General features: G+C 44.1%; 1 protein-coding gene and 1 long non-coding RNA gene across 2 annotated transcripts; both read right to left on the bottom strand.

Annotated features, from left to right (window-relative positions):
* Positions 1–482: 482 nt before the first annotated feature.
* On the bottom strand, positions 483–4,870 carry LOC127909253 (uncharacterized). Its single transcript, XM_052469695.1, has 3 exons — positions 4,272–4,870; positions 2,536–2,659; positions 483–2,293 (listed from the first exon to the last, which is right to left on the bottom strand). The coding sequence occupies exons 1-3, from the start codon at positions 4,520–4,522 to the stop codon at positions 1,796–1,798; spliced, it is 873 nt and encodes a 290-aa protein (XP_052325655.1). The 5' UTR covers positions 4,523–4,870; the 3' UTR covers positions 483–1,795.
* Positions 4,871–21,520: 16,650 nt separating this feature from the next.
* Positions 21,521–23,157, bottom strand: LOC127909255 (uncharacterized). Its single transcript, XR_008070511.1, has 3 exons — positions 23,093–23,157; positions 22,430–22,468; positions 21,521–21,571 (listed from the first exon to the last, which is right to left on the bottom strand). It is a non-coding gene; the product is annotated as an uncharacterized LOC127909255 (long non-coding RNA).
* Positions 23,158–23,975: the final 818 nt, after the last annotated feature.

Here is a 23,975-nt window from a genome sequence, read left to right on the forward strand (position 1 = left end):
TGAACAGACACAATGCAATTTTACAGTAAACAAATTGACAACAAACCCCAGATCTGTGCCTCGACACGATCCTGTCTCAGATCTCTAGGGACAATTCCATCGACCTCGTGGCTTGGTTTTTGCTCTGACATACACTGTCAACTGTGGGAACCTATAAAGACAGGTGTGTACCTTTCCAAATCATGTCCAATCAATTCAATTTACCACAGGTGGGCTCAACGGAAACAAGATGCACCTGAGCTCTATTTCGAGTCTCATAGCAAAGGGTCTGAATATTTATGTAAATAAGGTATTTATGTTTTTTTATTTGTAATACATTTGCAAAAATGTCAAAAAAAACTGATTTTGCTTTGTCAATATGGGGTATTGTGTGTAGATTGATGAGGAACAAAATTATGTAATCAAATTTAGAATAAGGCTGTGGTGGGAAAAAAAATGGAAAAAGTCAAGGAGTCTGAATACTTTTCGAATGCACTGTAAATTTACTGAAAACCCGTACTATTACACAGTGATATTAACAATATTGCCCTTTTCATGCGGCGTGATTTTGGCCAGCTAATAGTTTAACCACTGATCAAGCATCCTTATGGACTAAACTTTCAAATCCTGTTGCTGCAGGATTATTTTGCTGTGACAATAATCTGCAAATTAAGATCCTATATCTGTAGGTGAGTTATCTGAGATGTGAGTATTTGACATTAGAAGGTAGCCCATTGTTCAGACAGACAGGCAGTGTCTGTCTGTCAGTGACAGTAAATATCTTTCCCCACTCTGGGGACAGACGTGCAGGCAGACAGGCAGGGCTGCACCATTCCATTTCACTGGCCTTTTGACTACAGCAGCCAGCCTCACAGCACCACCTGGCCTCACCGTTTTGGAGAACAGATGTGGGAATACTGTAGCGCTGCCAAGCCAGCCGGGGCCAGATGTATGGCCACCCTCTCTGCCCCAGCATTTAGATTAAAACCTGGCCATTGGCCACGCTAGATACCTGACGGATGTAGAGAGAGAACAAACTCCCTCCATGTGTCCGAGTGGTAACACAGCAAGGCTGATGGATGGATGGATGGATGGACACACCCTCTTAAGCTGTCCTTTCTTTCCCTTATAAAAACTACCCCGCTGGCAACGATAATGCAAATCTCAGGCCATTGCCAGTTGAGTTACGTGTTGGGACAAAAGGATGTTGTTGTATTTATTTCATGTCCATTTAAATACTGTGGCATTCGTTGTAGGAACTGTGCCAAGGAGTCAGATGTTTCCACCAGCTTAGTGTCTAGTTGGGGCTGGAGAAATGTAACCACTCTCAAATGTATATCCTCACATAAACCCCACATGAAGATCACGTGATCGTATGTGAAGTTAATATGATAACAGGTGACAACATGTTAAGCAACATGTGATACCATGAAACATGTGAAGTGTTCCAAAAACACATTTTCACATGAAATGATGTGATCTTTCACATGGGAAAACATGTGGTTTTTCTGTACGGGTACACTGAAATATGAATGCAAGGACCAGTCTTCCATGAGATCAAAATGATACATTCAACCATGTTTTGAGGCTATACAGTGGTTGTTTACAATTACATTGTGAACAAGCAATTGAGTAAAACAACCTTATATTTTGGGTTCTGTTAGCATTTATAATTTATCTTCAAGAATCAATGGGTATGTCGTTAATTTAAAAGTCAAAAAAGGTATGTACCAATCCCAGATTGCCCCTTTAAGTCTCGGTCTCCCTTGGGAAACAGGTCTTCTGACCTCAATGGGACTTCCTAGTTACATAAAGGTTACATTTTTAAAGAATCTGTGAAATTATCCAGGCCACTGTGGCATATAGCCTCGTGGCGGCAGGTAGCCTCGTGGCGGCAGGTAGCCTCGTGGCGGCAGGTAGCCTCGTGGCGGCAGGTAGTCTCGTGGCGGCAGGTAGCCTCGTGGCGGCAGGTAGCCTCGTGGCGGCAGGTAGCCTCGTGGCGGCAGGTAGTAGCCTCGTGGCGGCAGGTAGTAGCCTCGTGGCGGCAGGTAGTAGCCTCGTGGCGGTAGGTAGTAGCCTCGTGGCGGCAGGTAGTAGCCTCGTGGCGGCAGGTAGTAGCCTCGTGGCGGCAGGTAGCCTCGTGGCGGCAGGTAGCCTCGTGGCGGCAGGTAGCCTCGTGGCGGCAGGTAGTAGCCTCGTGGCGGCAGGTAGTAGCCTCGTGGCGGCAGGTAGTAGCCTCGTGGCGGCAGGTAGTAGCCTCGTGGCGGCAGGTAGTAGCCTCGTGGCGGCAGGTAGCCTCGTGGCGGCAGGTAGCCTGGTGGCGGCAGGTAGCCTCGTGGTTAGAGTGTTGGACTAGATACCGAAAGGTTGCAAGATTGAATCCCTGGGCTGACAAGGTAAAAATCTGTCCTTCTGCCCCTGAACAAGGTAGTTAACCCACCTTTCCAAGGCAGTCATTGAAAATAAGAATTTGTTCTTAATTATCTGCTTTTTTTGATTTAAATTAAAAATTTAAATTAAATGATGTGTTAGAAGCCAGCACAGTGGATTACTCACATGCAACAAGAAAATGTATTCAGGGGATAGGGTAGGTCTGCGTCCTGTGGATTCTCTTTGTAACCTATGAATGAGTCGTCCGTTTTCAGCAGTACGTAGAGTGGTCTCCAGTTCTTGATATATTCTCCCGTAGAAAGAGAAAAGGAGAAAGAGAAAGAGGGGAGAGAAGAATACAATGATGAGTACTGTTGATACTTGTATTTTCCTGCATAAATTAAATCAGGATTATGCCTCTACTGCCATTCATTTCAATTACACTGGTTTGGATTTTTCACCTCATTCTGGATTTATGAGGGTTTATGACGTAGCCCCTCTAATAATTTAATAGGATCTCTTTGGATGGTAATGACTCATTAACCCCTGGGTCGGTAACAGGTCAATCAAATCACGAACACCTTTGTACAGGTTGAACGTTTCTTCGTTAGTGCATGAAACCTGCCTGTCCATAGATACAAAAACAATCAGCTCGGCAATCATAAAGCAGTTCAAATTCATTTATATATATTCTTTTCATGGTTTTATGGAACAGGTTTTAAAAATGGTTAGCTCTCTGAGGTCATTTTTAGTGCAGACATGATTGTTTTTGCATTAATAACACAGTTTACCCCTATTACTAGTATCATCCTGAAGTGATTTATGTTTCAATACCCATCCAGAACAATATCGTTTAGACTCTCATCATATTGCTTTGCCATGTTTTGCCAGTCAAAATGACAAAAACATGTTAACAATCTCATTGCTGAAATCCCTCCACAACCATCATCTGCTTCATTTGGGTTAGGCAGTTGTTCCGATGGGACTGGGGGACCCGGGACACCCCTATCCTCCTGCCCCAGGAGTTAGGCTAGCTCTGTTGAGAGGGGCACAACATGGGGGGTCAAATCTTCATCAGGGGGCCAGAACGGGCAACTTTCACCCTCCCGAGCGGCAGCGTCAGGTCAACATCTGCTGAGCAGCTGGTCATCCCGCATTACCAAACAAAACTTCTGGTGAAACAGCTGGCTCCATCTAATAACCAACAGCAGGATTACAAGTGTGTCAACATCTCAGCACACAGCGCAGCACCGGGTTCAACACAAGATACCACAGGATACTGGAGTTCCTTGGCAGCACATCTGCTTTCATAACATATTGTTCTCTGTAAGGTGCATACTACTATAGATGCTATGGTAACTGTTAATGGAAGAAGTTTGACTTGAGAGGGAAGGTAGAACACGTCTGCTGTCTGCGAAGATAGATGTCACAACACTTGACTAGAGCTTTTAAAAAGATGCAAACATTCGTATGCACATGTGCTTCTCCTTGTTAATCTATTTCGGTGCTATTTTCCATTTTCCAATTGATTTCCAACGTAGGCCAGAGGTTTGAAAATGCCATTGAGACTGAAAGTCAACCAATGATGTCAAAGTTGCCTTACCTTTCATATACTTTCATACGTTCATATATAATATCAACATAATCATTCAATTCAATATTTAGTTCCATCAGGTCATTTTTGTTCCAGCCTCATTCATGCGATTGGACACACTGAAATCCTCTAAAATGGACAAGACGTGAAAATCCTCAAACGTGTACTTTGTGTTTTTTAACTCCTGGTAATGAGACCACCATCTCAACGGCTGACATGCACGCCTCCGTGACAGCTCTGAGAAAATAAACAACATGTTCTATTTGTAACATCCACTTTAAGCATAATGACAGCAGCTTTTCTTAATTAACACATCAGAGAAAAACACCTGCTCATGTTAATTTGAGGAGACGGAGGGGTTTGCCGGTATGCCTCTGTGAGGCTGGGGTCTGTGTGAGGGGAAGAGTGGAGGAGAGCAGCTGAACACAACGCAGTCGGCTGTGGGGACAGGAGCCACCATAGGTCTCTCCTCTGACTCACTGACAGCCTGTCACAGATCTCACCACTAACAGTTGGTGCTGTTGGAGGAGAAATAAATGATTCTTGATCAAAACAAGACATGTAAGTATGTGTAGACATTTGCTACCAGACGGGAGAGTGTGCGTGACATAGGTAATTGCATGAAGCACTGAGAGGTTTTGAATGAATCAAACCTATTTCATCCAGAAAGTAGCAGAGTGTTATGACAGACAGAGTGGTCTTTAATGAATGCTATGAATAGGTATCCCAACAGATTTAGTTTAGTGTGTGAGTGTAGCTGTATTTGTTCAAAGCAATATTCAGTCTGTGGTGCCTGGTTTGCAGTGTGGCAAATGGTCCAATGTCCTGGACTGAGGGTTAATGGTCCAATGTCCTGGACTGAGGGTTAATGGTCCAATGTCCTGGACTGAGGGTTAATGGTCCAATTTACTGGACTGAGACGGAGACACCTGAAACCCCACCTCTTTAAGGAATACCTAGGATAGGATGAGTAATCCTTCTCACCCCCCTTTTAAGATTTAGATGCACTATTGTAAAGTGACTGTCCCAATGGATGTTATAAGGTGAATCCACCAATTTGTAAGTCGCTCTGGATAAGAGCGTCTGCTAAATGACTTAAATGTAATGTAAATGTTAATGGTCCAATTTACTGGACTGAGGGTTAATGGTCCAATGTCCTGGACTGAGGGTTAATGGTCCAATGTCCTGGACTGAGGGTTAATGGTCCAATTTACTGGACTGAGGGTTAATGGTCCAATTTACTGGACTGAGGGTTAATGGTCCAATTTACTGGACTGAGGGTTAATGGTCCAATTTACTGGACTGAGGGTTAATGGTCCAATGTCCTGGACTGAGGGTTAATGGTCCAATTTACTGGACTGAGGGTTAATGGTCCAATTTACTGGACTGAGGGTGAATGGTTCAATTTACTGGACTGAGGGTTAATGGTCCAATTTACTGGACTGAGGGTGAATGGTCCAATTTACTGGACTGAGGGTTAATGGTCCAATTTACTGAACTGAGGGTTAATGGTCCAATTTACTGGACTGAGGGTTAATGGTCCAATGTCCTGGACTGGGGGTTAATGGTCCAATTTACTGGACTGAGGGTTAATGGTCCAATTTACTGGACTGAGGGTTAATGGTCCAATTTACTGGACTGAGGGTTAATGGTCCAATGACCTGGACTGAGGGTTAATGGTCCAATTTACTGGACTGAGGGTTAATGGTCCAATTTACTGGACTGAGGGTTAATGGTCCAATTTACTGGACTGAGGGTTAATGGTCCAATGTCCTGGACTGAGGGTTAATGGTCCAATGTCCTGGACTGAGGGTTAATGGTCCAATTTACTGGACTGAGGGTTAATGGTCCAATTTACTGGACTGAGGGTTAATGGTCCAATTTACTGGACTGAGGGTTAATGGTCCAATTTACTGGACTGAGGGTTAATGGTCCAATTTACTGGACTGAGGGTTAATGGTCCAATGTCCTGGACTGAGGGTTAATGGTCCAATTTACTGGACTGAGGGTTAATGGTCCAATTTACTGGACTGAGGGTGAATGGTCCAATTTACTGGACTGAGGGTTAATGGTCCAATTTACTGGACTGAGGGTGAATGGTCCAATTTACTGGACTGAGGGTTAATGGTCCAATTTACTGAACTGAGGGTTAATGGTCCAATTTACTGGACTGAGGGTTAATGGTCCAATGACCTGGACTGAGGGTTAATGGTCCAATTTACTGGACTGAGGGTTAATGGTCCAATGTCCTGGACTGAGGGTTAATGGTCCAATTTACTGGACTGAGGGTTAATGGTCCAATTTACTGGACTGAGGGTTAATGGTCCAATGACCTGGACTGAGGGTTAATGGTCCAATTTACTGGACTGAGGGTTAATGGTCCAATTTACTGGACTGAGGGTTAATGTTCCAATTTACTGGACTGAGGGTTAATGGTCCAATTTACTGGACTGAGGGTTAATGGTCCAATTTACTGGACTGAGGGTGAATGGTCCAATTTACTGGACTGAGGGTTAATGGTCCAATTTACTGGACTGAGGGTTAATGGTCCAATGACCTGGACTGAGGGTTAATGGTCCAATTTACTGGACTGAGGGTTAATGGTCCAATGACCTGGACTGAGGGTTAATGGTCCAATTTACTGGACTGAGGGTTAATGGTCCAATGACCTGGACTGAGGGTTAATGGTCCAATTTACTGGACTAAGGGTTAATGGTCCAATGACCTGGACTGAGGGTTAATGGTACAATTTACTGGACTAAGGGTTAATGGTCCAATTTACTGGACTGGGGATTAATGGTCCAATCTACTGGACTGAGGGTTAATGGTCCAATTTACTGGACTGAGGGTTAATGGTCCAATTTACTGGACTGAGGGTGATTGGTCCAATTTACTGGACTGAGGGTTAATGGTCCAATTTACTGGACTGAGGGTTAATGGTCCAATGACCTGGACTGAGGGTTAATGGTCCAATTTACTGGACTGAGGGTTAATGGTTCAATTTACTGGACTGGGGGTTAATGGTCCAATTTACTGGACTGAGGGTGAATGGTCCAATTTACTGGACTGAGGGTTAATGGTCCAATTTACTGGACTGAGGGTTAATGGTCCAATGACCTGGACTGAGGGTTAATGGTCCAATTTTCTGGACTGAGGGTTAATGGTCCAATGACCTGGACTGAGGGTTAATGGTCCAATTTACTGGACTGAGGGTTAATGGTCCAATGTCCTGGACTGAGGGTTAATGGTCCAATTTACTGGACTGAGGGTTAATGGTCCAATTTACTGGACTGAGGGTTAATGGTCCAATGACCTGGACTGAGGGTTAATGGTCCAATTTACTGGACTGAGGGTTAATGGTCCAATTTACTGGACTGAGGGTTAATGGTCCAATTTACTGGACTGAGGGTTAATGGTTCAATTTACTGGACTGAGGGTTAATGGTCCAATTTACTGGACTGAGGGTGAATGGTCCAATTTACTGGACTGAGGGTTAATGGTCCAATTTACTGGACTGAGGGTTAATGGTCCAATGACCTGGACTGAGGGTTAATGGTCCAATGACCTGGACTGAGGGTTAATGGTCCAATTTACTGGACTGAGGGTTAATGGTCCAATGACCTGGACTGAGGGTTAATGGTCCAATTTACTGGACTGAGGGTTAATGGTCCAATGACCTGGACTGAGGGTTAATGGTCCAATTTACTGGACTGAGGGTTAATGGTCCAATTTACTGGACTGGGGGTTAATGGTCCAATTTACTGGACTGAGGGTTAATGGTCCAATTTACTGGACTGAGGGTTAATAGTCCAATGACCTGGACTGAGGGTTAATGGTCCAATTTACTGGACTGAGGGTTAATGGTCCAATTTATTGGACTGGGGGTTAATGGTCCAATTTACTGGACTGAGGGTTAATGGTTCAATTTACTGTACTGAGGGTTAATGGTCCAATTTACTGGACTGAGGGTTAATGGTCCAATTTACTGGACTGAGGGTTAATGGTCCAATGACCTGGACTGAGGGTTAATGGTCCAATGACCTGGACTGAGGGTTAATGGTCCAATTTACTGGACTGGGGGTTAATGGTCCAATTTACTGGACTGAGGGTTAATGGTCCAATTTACTGGACTGAGGGTTAATAGTCCAATGACCTGGACTGAGGGTTAATGGTCCAATTTACTGGACTGAGGGTTAATGGTCCAATTTATTGGACTGGGGGTTAATGGTCCAATTTACTGGACTGAGGGTTAATGGTTCAATTTACTGTACTGAGGGTGAATGGTCCAATTTACTGGACTGAGGGTTAATGGTCCAATTTACTGGACTGAGGGTTAATGGTCCAATGACCTGGACTGAGGGTTAATGGTCCAATGACCTGGACTGAGGGTTAATGGTCCAATTTACTGGACTGAGGGTTAATGGTCCAATGACCTGGACTGAGGGTTAATGGTCCAATTTACTGGACTGAGGGTTAATGGTCCAATGACCTGGACTGAGGGTTAATGGTCCAATTTACTGGACTGAGGGTTAATGGTCCAATTTACTGGACTGGGGGTTAATGGTCCAATTTACTGGACTGAGGGTTAATGGTCCAATTTACTGGACTGAGGGTTAATAGTCCAATGACCTGGACTGAGGGTTAATGGTCCAATTTACTGGACTGAGGGTTAATGGTCCAATTTATTGGACTGGGGGTTAATGGTCCAATGACCTGGACTGAGGGTTAATGGTCCAATTTACTGGACTGAGGGTTAATGGTCCAATGACCTGGACTGAGGGTTAATGGTCCAATTTACTGGACTGAGGGTTAATGGTCCAATGACCTGGACTGAGGGTTAATGGTCCAATTTACTGGACTGAGGGTTAATGGTCCAATTTACTGGACTGGGGGTTAATGGTCCAATTTACTGGACTGAGGGTTAATGGTCCAATTTACTGGACTGAGGGTTAATAGTCCAATGACCTGGACTGAGGGTTAATGGTCCAATTTACTGGACTGAGGGTTAATGGTCCAATTTATTGGACTGGGGGTTAATGGTCCAATTTACTGGACTGAGGGTTAATGGTTCAATTTACTGTACTGAGGGTTAATGGTCCAATTTACTGGACTGAGGGTTAATGGTCCAATTTACTGGACTGAGGGTTAATGGTCCAATGACCTGGACTGAGGGTTAATGGTCCAATTTACTGGACTGAGGGTTAATGGTCCAATGACCTGGACTGAGGGTTAATGGTCCAATGACCTGGACTGAGGGTTAATGGTCCAATTTACTGGACTGAGGGTTAATGGTCCAATTTACTGGACTGAGGGTTAATGGTCCAATTTACTGGACTGAGGGTTAATGGTCCAATGACCTGGACTGAGGGTTAATGGTCCAATTTACTGGACTGAGGGTTAATGGTCCAATTTACTGGACTGAGGGTTAATGGTCCAATTTACTGGACTGAGGGTTAATGGTCCAATGACCTGGACTGAGGGTTAATGGTCCAATTTACTGGACTGAGGGTTAATGGTCCAATGACCTGGACTGAGGGTTAATGGTCCAATTTACTGGACTGAGGGTTTATGGTCCAATTTACTGGACTGGGGGTTAATGGTCCAATTTACTGGACTGAGGGTTAATGGTCCAATTTACTGGACTGAGGGTTAATGGTCCAATGACCTGGACTGAGGGTTAATGGTCCAATTTACTGGACTGAGGGTTAATGGTCCAATTTACTGGACTGAGGGTTAATGGTCCAATTTACTGGACTGAGGGTTAATGGTCCAATTTACTGGACTGAGGGTTAATGGTCCAATTTACTGGACTGAGGGTGAATGGTCCAATTTACTGGACTGAGGGTTAATGGTCCAATTTACTGGACTGAGGGTTAATGGTCCAATGACCTGGACTGAGGGTTAATGGTCCAATTTACTGGACTGAGGGTTAATGGTCCAATGACCTGGACTGAGGGTTAATGGTCCAATTTACTGGACTGAGGGTTAATGGTCCAATGACCTGGACTGAGGGTTAATGGTCCAATTTACTGGACTGTGGGTTAATGGTCCAATGACCTGGACTGAGGGTTAATGGTACAATTTACTGGACTGCGGGTTAATGGTCCAATTTACTGGACTGGGGATTAATGGTCCAATCTACTGGACTGAGGGTTAATGGTCCAATTTACTGGACTGAGGGTTAATGGTCCAATTTACTGGACTGAGGGTGATTGGTCCAATTTACTGGACTGAGGGTTAATGGTCCAATTTACTGGACTGAGGGTTAATGGTCCAATGACCTGGACTGAGGGTTAATGGTCCAATTTACTGGACTGAGGGTTAATGGTCCAATTTACTGGACTGGGGGTTAATGGTCCAATTTACTGGACTGAGGGTGAATGGTCCAATTTACTGGACTGAGGGTTAATGGTCCAATTTACTGGACTGAGGGTTAATGGTCCAATGACCTGGACTGAGGGTTAATGGTCCAATTTACTGGACTGAGGGTTAATGGTCCAATGACCTGGACTGAGGGTTAATGGTCCAATTTACTGGACTGAGGGTTAATGGTCCAATGTCCTGGACTGAGGGTTAATGGTCCAATTTACTGGACTGAGGGTTAATGGTCCAATTTACTGGACTGAGGGTTAATGGTCCAATTTACTGGACTGAGGGTTAATGGTCCAATTTACTGGACTGAGGGTTAATGGTCCAATTTACTGGACTGAGGGTTAATGGTCCAATTTACTGGACTGAGGGTTAATGGTTCAATTTACTGGACTGAGGGTTAATGGTCCAATTTACTGGACTGAGGGTGAATGGTCCAATTTACTGGACTGAGGGTTAATGGTCCAATTTACTGGACTGAGGGTTAATGGTCCAATTACCTGGACTGAGGGTTAAAGGTCCAATGACCTGGACTGAGGGTTAATGGTCCAATTTACTGGACTGAGGGTTAATGGTCCAATTTACTGGACTGAGGGTTAATGGTCCAATGACCGGGACTGAGGGTTAATGGTCCAATTTACTGGACTGAGGGTTAATGGTCCAATTTACTGGACTGAGGGTTAATGGTCCAATTTACTGGACTGAGGGTGATTGGTCCAATTTACTGGACTGAGGGTTAATGGTCCAATTTACTGGACTGAGGGTTAATGGTCCAATGACCTGGACTGAGGGTTAATGGTCCAATTTACTGGACTGAGGGTTAATGGTCCAATGACCTGGACTGAGGGTTAATGGTCCAATTTACTGGACTGCGGGTTAATGGTCCAATGACCTGGACTGAGGGTTAATGGTACAATTTACTGGACTGCGGGTTAATGGTCCAATTTACTGGACTGGGGATTAATGGTCCAATCTACTGGACTGAGGGTTAATGGTCCAATTTACTGGACTGAGGGTTAATGGTCCAATTTACTGGACTGAGGGTGATTGGTCCAATTTACTGGACTGAGGGTTAATGGTCCAATTTACTGGACTGAGGGTTAATGGTCCAATGACCTGGACTGAGGGTTAATGGTCCAATTTACTGGACTGAGGGTTAATGGTCCAATTTACTGGACTGGGGGTTAATGGTCCAATTTACTGGACTGAGGGTGAATGGTCCAATTTACTGGACTGAGGGTTAATGGTCCAATTTACTGGACTGAGGGTTAATGGTCCAATGACCTGGACTGAGGGTTAATGGTCCAATTTACTGGACTGAGGGTTAATGGTCCAATGACCTGGACTGAGGGTTAATGGTCCAATTTACTGGACTGAGGGTTAATGGTCCAATGTCCTGGACTGAGGGTTAATGGTCCAATTTACTGGACTGAGGGTTAATGGTCCAATTTACTGGACTGAGGGTTAATGGTCCAATTTACTGGACTGAGGGTTAATGGTCCAATTTACTGGACTGAGGGTTAATGGTCCAATTTACTGGACTGAGGGTTAATGGTCCAATTTACTGGACTGAGGGTTAATGGTCCAATTTACTGGACTGAGGGTTAATGGTCCAATTTACTGGACTGAGGGTTAATGGTTCAATTTACTGGACTGAGGGTTAATGGTCCAATTTACTGGACTGAGGGTGAATGGTCCAATTTACTGGACTGAGGGTTAATTGTCCAATTTACTGGACTGAGGGTTAATGGTCCAATGACCTGGACTGAGGCTTAAAGGTCCAATGACCTGGACTGAGGGTTAATGGTCCAATGACCTGGACTGAGGGTTAATGGTCCAATTTACTGGACTGAGGGTTAATGGTCCAATGACCTGGACTGAGGGTTAATGGTCCAATTTACTGGACTGAGGGTTAATGGTCCAATGACCTGGACTGAGGGTTAATGGTCCAATTTACTGGACTGAGGGTTAATGGTCCAATTTACTGGACTGGGGGTTAATGGTCCAATTTACTGGACTGAGGGTTAATGGTCCAATTTACTGGACTGAGGGTTAATAGTCCAATGACCTGGACTGAGGGTGAATGGTCCAATTTACTGGACTGAGGGTTAATGGTCCAATTTACTGGACTGGGGGTTAATGGTCCAATGACCTGGACTGAGGGTTAATGGTCCAATTTACTGGACTGAGGGTTAATGGTCCAATGACCTGGACTGAGGGTTAATGGTCCAATTTACTGGACTGAGGGTTAATGGTCCAATGTCCTGGACTGAGGGTTAATGGTCCAATTTACTGGACTGAGGGTTAATGGTCCAATTTACTGGACTGAGGGTTAATGGTCCAATTTACTGGACTGAGGGTTAATGGTCCAATTTACTGGACTGAGGGTTAATGGTCCAATTTACTGGACTGAGGGTTAATGGTCCAATTTACTGGACTGAGGGTTAATGGTCCAATTTACTGGACTGAGGGTTAATGGTCCAATTTACTGGACTGAGGGTTAATGGTTCAATTTACTGGACTGAGGGTTAATGGTCCAATTTACTGGACTGAGGGTGAATGGTCCAATTTACTGGACTGAGGGTTAATTGTCCAATTTACTGGACTGAGGGTTAATGGTCCAATGACCTGGACTGAGGCTTAAAGGTCCAATGACCTGGACTGAGGGTTAATGGTCCAATGACCTGGACTGAGGGTTAATGGTCCAATTTACTGGACTGAGGGTTAATGGTCCAATGACCTGGACTGAGGGTTAATGGTCCAATTTACTGGACTGAGGGTTAATGGTCCAATGACCTGGACTGAGGGTTAATGGTCCAATTTACTGGACTGAGGGTTAATGGTCCAATTTACTGGACTGGGGGTTAATGGTCCAATTTACTGGACTGAGGGTTAATGGTCCAATTTACTGGACTGAGGGTTAATAGTCCAATGACCTGGACTGAGGGTTAATGGTCCAATTTACTGGACTGAGGGTTAATGGTCCAATTTATTGGACTGGGGGTTAATGGTCCAATTTACTGGACTGAGGGTTAATGGTTCAATTTACTGTACTGAGGGTTAATGGTCCAATTTACTGGACTGAGGGTTAATGGTCCAATTTACTGGACTGAGGGTTAATGGTCCAATGACCTGGACTGAGGGTTAATGGTCCAATTTACTGGACTGAGGGTTAATGGTCCAATGACCTGGACTGAGGGTTAATGGTCCAATGACCTGGACTGAGGGTTAATGGTCCAATGACCTGGACTGAGGGTTAATGGTCCAATGACCTGGACTGAGGGTTAATGGTCCAATTTACTGGACTGAGGGTTAATGGTCCAATTTACTGGACTGAGGGTTAATGGTCCAATGACCTGGACTGAGGGTTAATGGTCCAATTTACTGGACTGAGGGTTAATGGTCCAATTTACTGGACTGAGGGTTAATGGTCCAATTTACTGGACTGAGGGTTAATGGTCCAATGACCTGGACTGAGGGTTAATGGTCCAATTTACTGGACTGAGGGTTAATGGTCCAATGACCTGGACTGAGGGTTAATGGTCCAATTTACTGGACTGAGGGTTTATGGTCCAATTTACTGGACTGGGGGTTAATGGTCGAATTTACTGGACTGAGGGTTAATGATCCAATTTACTGGACTGAGGGTTAATGGTCCAATTTACTGGACTGAGGGTTAATGGTCCAATTTACTGGACTGAGGGTTAATGGTCCAATGACCTGGACTGAGGGTTAATGGTCCAATTTACTGGACTGAGGGTTAATGGTCCAATGACCTGGACTGAGGGTTAATGGTCCAATTTACTGGACTGAGGGTTAATGGTCCAATTACCTGGACTGAGGGTTAATGGTCCAATTTACTGGACTCAGGGTTAATGGTCCAATTTACTGGACTGAGGGTTAATGGTCCAATTTACTGGACTGAGGGTTAATGGTCCAATTTACTGGACTGATGGTGAATGGTCCAATTTACTGGACTGAGGGTTAATGGTCCAATTTACTGGACTGAGGGTTAATGGTCCAATTTACTGGACTGAGGGTTAATGGTCCAATGACCTGGACTGAGGGTTAATGGTCCAATTTACTGGACTGAGGGTTAATGGTCCAATTTACTGGACTGAGGGTTAATGGTCCAATTTACTGGACTGAGGGTTAATGGTCCAATTTACTGGACTGAGGGTGAATGGTCCAATTTACTGGACTGAGGGTTAATGGTCCAATTTACTGGACTGAGGGTTAATGGTCCAATTTACTGGACTGAGGGTTAATGTTCCAATTTACTGGACTGAGGGTTAATGGTCCAATTTACTGGACTGAGGGTTAATGGTCCAATGACCGGGACTGAGGGTTAATGGTCCAATTTACTGGACTGAGGGTTAATGGTCCAATGTCCTGGACTGAGGGTTAATGGTCCAATTTACTGGACTGAGGGTTAATGGTCCAATTTACTGGACTGGGGGTTAATGGTCCAATTTACTGGACTGAGGGTTAATGGTCCAATTTACTGGACTGAGGGTTAATGGTCCAATTTACTGGACTGAGGGTTAATGGTCCAATTTACTGGACTGAGGGTTAATGGTCCAATTTACTGGACTGAGGGTGAATGGTCCAATTTACTGGACTGAGGGTTAATGGTCCAATTTACTGGACTGAGGGTTAATGGTCCAATGACCTGGACTGAGGGTTAATGGTCCAATTTACTGGACTGAGGGTTAATGGTCCAATGACCTGGACTGAGGGTTAATGGTCCAATTTACTGGACTGAGGGTTAATGGTCCAATTTACTGGACTGAGGGTTAATGGTCCAATTTACTGGACTGAGGGTTAATGGTCCAATGACCTGGACTGAGGGTTAATGGTCCAATTTACTGGACTGAGGGTTAATGGTCCAATTTACTGGACTGGGGGTTAATGGTCCAATTTACTGGACTGAGGGTTAATGGTCCAATTTACTGGACTGAGGGTTAATGGTCCAATTTACTGGACTGAGGGTGAATGGTTCAATTTACTGGACTGAGGGTTAATGGTCCAATTTACTGGACTGAGGGTTAATGGTCCAATTTACTGGACTGAGGGTTAATGGTCCAATTTACTGGACTGAGGGTTAATGGTCCAATTTACTGGACTGAGGGTTAATGGTCCAATGACCTGGACTGAGGGTTAATGGTCCAATGACCTGGACTGAGGGTTAATGGTCCAATTTACTGGACTGAGGGTTAATGGTCCAATTTACTGGACTGAGGGTTAATGGTCCAATTTACTGGACTGAGGGTTAATGGTCCAATTTACTGGACTGAGGGTTAATGGTCCAATTTACTGGACTGAGGGTTAATGGTCCAATTTACTGGACTGAGGGTTAATGGTGTAATTTACTGGACTGAGGGTTAATGGTCCAATTTACTGGACTGAGGGTGAATGGTCCAATTTACTGGACTGAGGGTTAATGGTGCAATTTACTGGACTGAGGGTTAATGGTCCAATTTACTGGACTGAGGGTTAATGGTCCAATTTACTGGACTGAGGGTTAATGGTCCAATTTACTGGACTGAGGGTTAATGGTCCAATTTACTGGACTGAGGGTTAATGGTCCAATGACCTGGACTGAGGGTTAATGGTCCAATTTACTGGACTGAGGGTTAATGGTCCAATTTACTGGACTGAGGGTTAATGGTCCAATGACCTGGACTGAGGGTTAATGGTCCAATTTACTGGACTGAGGGTTAATGGTCCAATGACCTGGACTGAGGGTTAATGGTCCAATTTACTGGACTGAGGGTTAATGGTCCAATTTACTGGACTGGGGGTTAATGGTCCAATTTACTGGACTGAGGGTGAATGGTCCAATTTACTGGACTGAGGGTTAATGGTCCAATTTACTGGACTGAGGGTTAATGGTCCAATGACCTGAACTGAGGGTTAATGGTCCAATTTACTGGACTGAGGGTTAATGGTCCAATGACCTGGACTGAGGGTTAATGGTCCAATTTACTGGACTGAGGGTTAATGGTCCAATGTCCTGGACTGAGGGTTAATGGTCCAATTTACTGGACTGAGGGTTAATGGTCCAATTTACTGGACTGAGGGTTAATGGTCCAATTTACTGGACTGAGGGTTAATGGTCCAATTTACTGGACTGAGGGTTAATGGTCCAATTTACTGGACTGAGGGTTAATGGTCCAATTTACTGGACTGAGGGTTAATGGTTCAATTTACTGGACTGAGGGTTAATGGTCCAATTTACTGGACTGAGGGTGAATGGTCCAATTTACTGGACTGAGGGTTAATGGTCCAATTTACTGGACTGAGGGTTAATGGTCCAATGACCTGGACTGAGGGTTAAAGGTCCAATGACCTGGACTGAGGGTTAATGGTCCAATGACCTGGACTGAGGGTTAATGGTCCAATTTACTGGACTGAGGGTTAATGGTCCAATGACCTGGACTGAGGGTTAATGGTCCAATTTACTGGACTGAGGGTTAATGGTCCAATGACCTGGACTGAGGGTTAATGGTCCAGTTTACTGGACTGAGGGTTAATGGTCCAATTTACTGGACTGGGGGTTAATGGTCCAATTTACTGGACTGAGGGTTAATGGTCCAATTTACTGGACTGAGGGTTAATAGTCCAATGACCTGGACTGAGGGTTAATGGTCCAATTTACTGGACTGAGGGTTAATGGTCCAATTTACTGGACTGAGGGTTAATGGTTCAATTTACTGTACTGAGGGTTAATGGTCCAATTTACTGGACTGAGGGTTAATGGTCCAATTTACTGGACTGAGGGTTAATGGTCCAATGACCTGGACTGAGGGTTAATGGTCCAATTTACTGGACTGAGGGTTAATGGTCCAATGACCTGGACTGAGGGTTAATGGTCCAATGACCTGGACTGAGGGTTAATGGTCCAATGACCTGGACTGAGGGTTAATGGTCCAATGACCTGGACTGAGGGTTAATGGTCCAATTTACTGGACTGAGGGTTAATGGTCCAATTTACTGGACTGAGGGTTAATGGTCCAATGACCTGGACTGAGGGTTAATGGTCCAATTTACTGGACTGAGGGTTAATGGTCCAATTTACTGGACTGAGGGTTAATGGTCCAATTTACTGGACTGAGGGTTAATGGTCCAATGACCTGGACTGAGGGTTAATGGTCCAATTTACTGGACTGAGGGTTAATGGTCCAATGACCTGGACTGAGGGTTAATGGTCCAATTTACTGGACTGAGGGTTTATGGTCCAATTTACTGGACTGGGGGTTAATGGTCGAATTTACTGGACTGAGGGTTAATGATCCAATTTACTGGACTGAGGGTTAATGGTCCAATTTACTGGACTGAGGGTTAATGGTCCAATTTACTGGACTGAGGGTTAATGGTCCAATTTACTGGACTGAGGGTTAATGGTCCAATTTACTGGACTGAGGGTTAATGGTCCAATTTACTGGACTGAGGGTTAATGGTCCAATGACCTGGACTGAGGGTTAATGGTCCAATTTACTGGACTGAGGGTTAATGGTCCAATTACCTGGACTGAGGGTTAATGGTCCAATTTACTGGACTCAGGGTTAATGGTCCAATTTACTGGACTGAGGGTTAATGGTCCAATTTACTGGACTGATGGTGAATGGTCCAATTTACTGGACTGAGGGTTAATGGTCCAATTTACTGGACTGAGGGTTAATGGTCCAATTTACTGGACTGAGGGTTAATGGTCCAATGACCTGGACTGAGGGTTAATGGTCCAATTTACTGGACTGAGGGTTAATGGTCCAATTTACTGGACTGAGGGTTAATGGTCCAATTTACTGGACTGAGGGTTAATGGTCCAATTTACTGGACTGAGGGTTAATGGTCCAATTTACTGGACTGAGGGTTAATGGTCCAATTTACTGGACTGAGGGTTAATGGTCCAATTTACTGGACTGAGGGTTAATGGTCCAATGACCGGGACTGAGGGTTAATGGTCCAATTTACTGGACTGAGGGTTAATGGTCCAATGTCCTGGACTGAGTGTTAATGGTCCAATTTACTGGACTGAGGGTTAATGGTCCAATTTACTGGACTGGGGGTTAATGGTCCAATTTACTGGACTGAGGGTTAATGGTCCAATTTACTGGACTGAGGGTTAATGGTCCAATTTACTGGACTGAGGGTTAATGGTCCAATTTACTGGACTGAGGGTTAATGGTCCAATTTACTGGACTGAGGGTGAATGGTCCAATTTACTGGACTGAGGGTTAATGGTCCAATTTACTGGACTGAGGGTTAATGGTCCAATTTACTGGACTGAGGGTTAATGGTCCAATTTACTGGACTGAGGGTTAATGGTCCAATGACCTGGACTGAGGGTTAATGGTCCAATTTACTGGACTGAGGGTTAATGGTCCAATTTACTGGACTGAGGGTTAATGGTCCAATTTACTGGACTGAGGGTTAATGGTCCAATGACCTGGACTGAGGGTTAATGGTCCAATTTACTGGACTGAGGGTTAATGGTCCAATTTACTGGACTGGGGGTTAATGGTCCAATTTACTGGACTGAGGGTTAATGGTCCAATTTACTGGACTGAGGGTTAATGGTCCAATTTACTGGACTGAGGGTGAATGGTTCAATTTACTGGACTGAGGGTTAATGGTCCAATTTACTGGACTCAGGGTTAATGGTCCAATTTACTGGACTGAGGGTTAATGGTCCAATTTACTGGACTGAGGGTTAATGGTCCAATTTACTGGACTGAGGGTTAATGGTCCAATGACCTGGACTGAGGGTTAATGGTCCAATGACCTGGACTGAGGGTTAATGGTCCAATTTACTGGACTGAGGGTTAATGGTCCAATTTACTGGACTGAGGGTTAATGGTCCAATGACCTGGACTGAGGGTTAATGGTCCAATTTACTGGACTGAGGGTTAATGGTCCAATTTACTGGACTGAGGGTTAATGGTCCAATGACCTGGACTGAGGGTTAATGGTGTAATTTACTGGACTGAGGGTTAATGGTCCAATTTACTGGACTGAGGGTGAATGGTCCATTTTACTGGACTGAGGGTTAATGGTCCAATTTACTGGACTGAGGGTTAATGGTCCAATTTACTGGACTGAGGGTTAATGGTCCAATTTACTGGACTGAGGGTTAATGGTCCAATTTACTGGACTGAGGGTTAATGGTCCAATGACCTGGACTGAGGGTTAATGGTCCAATTTACTGGACTGAGGGTTAATGGTCCAATTTACTGGACTGAGGGTTAATGGTCCAATGACCTGGACTGAGGGTTAATGGTCCAATTTACTGGACTGAGGGTTAATGGTCCAATTTACTGGACTGGGGGTTAATGGTTCAATTTACTGGACTGAGGGTTAATGGTCCAATTTACTGGACTGAGGGTTAATGGTCCAATTTACTGGACTGAGGGTTAATGGTCCAATTTACTGGACTGAGGGTTAATGGTCCAATGACCTGGACTGAGGGTTAATGGTCCAATTTACTGGACTGAGGGTTAATGGTCCAATTTACTGGACTGAGGGTTAATGGTCCAATTTACTGGACTGAGGGTTAATGGTCCAATGACCTGGACTGAGGGTTAATGGTCCAATTTACTGGACTGAGGGTTAATGGTCCAATTACCTGGACTGAGGGTTAATGGTCCAATTTACTGGACTGAGGGTTAATGGGACAATGACCTGGACTGAGGGTTAATGGTCCAATTTACTGGACTGAGGGTTAATGGTCCAATTTACTGGACTGAGGGTGAATGGTCCAATTTACTGGACTGAGGGTTAATGGTCCAATTTACTGGACTGAGGGTTAATGGTCCAATTTACTGGACTGAGGGTTAATGGTCCAATTTACTGGACTGAGGGTTAATGGTCCAACTTACTGGACTGAAGGTTAGCACAAACTGGGAACCAGACTATGTAGAGGTGGACCAAGAGGGGATGGACAGTTACATCCACATATAGTTCTAACTCTCAGGGCTCTATTCAATCAGATCCGCATTAGCTGACATCCGCATAGCAGTTGCTTTGAAGGTGTCGGAGGTGGAACTGCATTACAGCCGTCAAATCCACAAGTGGCGTCTGGCATTATACCTATTGCGAACACGGCCATTGGCTACATAAGATAAATCCCATGCAGCCCTGTTAAACCTTTTGTGACTAGGGGGCAGTATTTTCAGTTTTGGATAAAAAACGTTCCCGTTTTAAACGGGATATTTTGTCACGACAAGATGCTCGACTATGCATATAATTGACAGCTTTGGATAGAAAACACTCTGACGTTTCAAAAACTGCAAAGATATTGTCTGTGGGTGCAACAGAACTGATGTTACAGGAGAAACCCAGATAACAATCCAATCAGGAAGTGCCCCATATTTTGAAAGCGCTGCATGCCAATGACTCCTTATATGGCTGTGAATGGGCTACGAATGAGCTTACGCTTTCTACGTATTCCCCAAGGTGTCTACAGCATTGTGACGTCTTTTAACGCATTTTTGTTGAAGAATAGCTGTAAGGGACCACATTGAGCAAGTGGTCACATGATGGCTCCCGCAGAAAATCTTGCGTACAGTACAGAAGTAGCCATTTTTCCAATCACTTCTAATGAAAAACCAATTGTCCCGGTGGATATATTATCAAATAGATATGTGAAAAACACCTTGAGGATTGATTCTAAACAACGTTTGCCATGTTTCTGTCGATATTATGGAGCTAATTTGGAAAAAAGTTTGGCGTTGTAGTGACCGCATTTTCCGGTCGATTTCTCAGCCAAACCTGAAGAACGAGCTATTTCGCCTACAAAAATAACATTTTTGGAAAAAATGAACATTTGCTATCTAACTGGGAGTCTCCTGAGTGAAAACATCAGAAGTTTTTCAAAGGTAAATGATTTAATTTGATTGCTTTTCTTATTTTCGTGAAAATAGGCTATGATAAACTTACACAAATGTTTGTCTAGCATTGGCTGTAAAGCATATTTTTTCATTTGTGATTTTCATGAATAGGAAGATTTTCTAGGGATATTTATGTCCGCTGCGTTATGCTATTTAGTTTGAGGCGATGAATACGCTCCCGGATCCATGTTTGAGAGTCGCAAGAAGTTTTAACAAGTTCTAACACTTCAATGTAAGATGCAATCTACACCTCCATTAGGAACACTGTAATGTGAGATGTGATCTACACCTCCATTAGGAACACTGTAATGTGAGATGTAATCTACACCTCCATTAGGAACACTGGAATGTGAGATGTAATCTACACCTCCATTAGGAACACTGGAATGTGAGATGTGATCTACACCTCCATTAGGAACACTGGAATGTGAGATGTGATCTACACCTCCATTAGGAACACTGGAATGTGAGATGTGATCTACACCTCCATTACGAACACTGGAATGTGAGATGTGATCTACACCTCTATTAGGAACACTGGAATGTGAGATGTGATCTACACCTCCATTAGGAACACTGGAATGTGAGATGTGATCTACACCTCCATTAGGAACACTGGAATGTGAGATGTGATCTAGTCCTCCTTTAGGAACACTGGAATGTGAGATGTGAACTACATCTCCATTAGGAACACTGGAATGTGAGATGTAATCTACACCTCCATTAGGAACACTGGAATGTGAGATGTGATCTACACCTCCATTAGGAACACTGGAATGTGAGATGTGATCTAGTCCTCCTTTAGGAACACTGGAATGTGAGATGTGAACTACATCTCCATTAGGAACACTGGAATGTGAGATGTGATCTAGTCCTCCTTTAGGAACACTGGAATGTGAGATGTGATCGAGTCCTCCTTTAGGAACACTGGAATGTGAGATGTGATCGAGTCCTCCTTTAGGAACACTGGAATGTGAGATGTGAACTACATCTCCATTAGGAACACTGGAATGTGAGATGTGATCTACACCTCCTTTAGGAACACTGGAATGTGAGATGTGAACTACATCTCCATTAGGAACACTGGAATGTGAGATGTGATCGAGTCCTCCTTTAGGAACACTAGAATGTGAGATGTGAACTACACCTCCTTTAGGAACACTGGAATGTGAGATGTGATCTAGTCCTCCTTTAGGAACACTGGAATGTGAGATGTGAACTACACCTCCATTAGGAACACTGGAATGTGAGATGTAATCTACACCTCCATTAGGAACACTGGAATGTGAGATGTGAACTACATCTTCATTAGGAACACTGGAATGTGAGATGTGATCTAGTCCTCCTTTAGGAACACTGGAATGTGAGATGTGATTGAGTCCTCCTTTAGGAACACTGGAATGTGAGATGTGATCTAGTCCTCCTTTAGGAACACTGGAATGTGAGATGTGATCTAGTCCTCCTTTAGGAACACTGGAATGTGAGATGTCATCTAGTCCTCCTTTAGGAACACTGGAATGTGAGATGTGATCTAGTCCTCCTTTAGGAACACTGGAATGTGAGATGTGATCTAGTCCTCCTTTAGGAACACTGGAATGTGAGATGTGATCGAGTCCTCCTTTAGGAACACTGGAATGTGAGATGTGAACTACATCTCCATTAGGAACACTGGAATGTGAGATGTGATCGAGTCCTCCTTTAGGAACACTGGAATGTGAGATGTGAACTACATCTCCATTAGGAACACTGGAATGTGAGATGTGATCGAGTCCTCCTTTAGGAACACTGGAATGTGAGATGTGAACTACACCTCCTTTAGGAACACTGGAATGTGAGATGTGATCTAGTCCTCCTTTAGGAACACTGGAATCTGAGATGTGAACTACACCTCCATTAGGAACACTGGAATGTGAGATGTAATCTACACCTCCATTAGGAACACTGGAATGTGAGATGTGAACTACATCTCCATTAGGAACACTGGAATGTGAGATGTGAACTCTATTCACTGGAATGTGAGATGTGATCCTTTAGGAACACTGGAATGTGAGATGTGATCGAGTCCTCCTTTAGGAACACTGGAATGTGAGATGTGATCTAGTCCTCCTTTAGGAACACTGGAATGTGAGATGTGATCTAGTCCTCCTTTAGGAACACTGGAATGTGAGATGTGATCTAGTCCTCCTTTAGGAACACTGGAATGTGAGATGTGATCTAGTCCTCCTTTAGGAACACTGGAATGTGAGATGTGATCTAGTCCTCCTTTAGGAACACTGGAATGTGAGATGTGATCTAGTCCTCCTTTAGGAACACTGGAATGTGAGATGTGATCTAGTCCTCCTTTAGGAACACTGGAATGTGAGATGTGATCGAGTCCTCCTTTAGGAACACTGGAATGTGAGATGTGATCTAGTCCTCCTTTAGGAACACTGGAATGTGAGATGTGATCTAGTCCTCCTTTAGGAACACTGGAATGTGAGATGTGATCTAGTCCTCCTTTAGGAACACTGGAATGTGAGATGTGATCTAGTCCTCCTTTAGGAACACTGGAATGTGAGATGTGATCTAGTCCTCCTTTAGGAACACTGGAATGTGAGATGTAATCTAGTCCTCCTTTAGGAACACTGGAATATAAAATGTAATCTACACCTCCATTAGGAACACTGGAATGTAAAATGTAATCTACACCTCCATTAGGAACACTTGAATGTGAGATGTGATCTACACCTCCATTAGGAACACTGGAATGTGAGATGTGATCTACACCTCCA

This window comes from Oncorhynchus keta, chromosome 2, assembly GCF_023373465.1.
Source record: "Oncorhynchus keta strain PuntledgeMale-10-30-2019 chromosome 2, Oket_V2, whole genome shotgun sequence".
NCBI classification, from domain to species: Eukaryota; Metazoa; Chordata; class Actinopteri; order Salmoniformes; family Salmonidae; genus Oncorhynchus; species Oncorhynchus keta.

Bases quoted from the DNA above. Each gene is read 5' to 3' on its own strand.
- LOC127909253 (XM_052469695.1), bottom strand. From the start codon at position 4,522: ATGTCTACACATACTTACATGTCTTGTTTTGATCAAGAATCATTTATT. The intron at 2,660-4,271 runs GTGTTTTTCTCT...TTTCTACGGGAG, and splicing joins CCTCAAATTAACATGAGCAG to AATATATCAAGAACTGGAGA. The intron at 2,294-2,535 runs GTGAGTAATCCA...TGCCGCCACCAG, and splicing joins AATACATTTTCTTGTTGCAT to GCTACCTGCCGCCACGAGGC.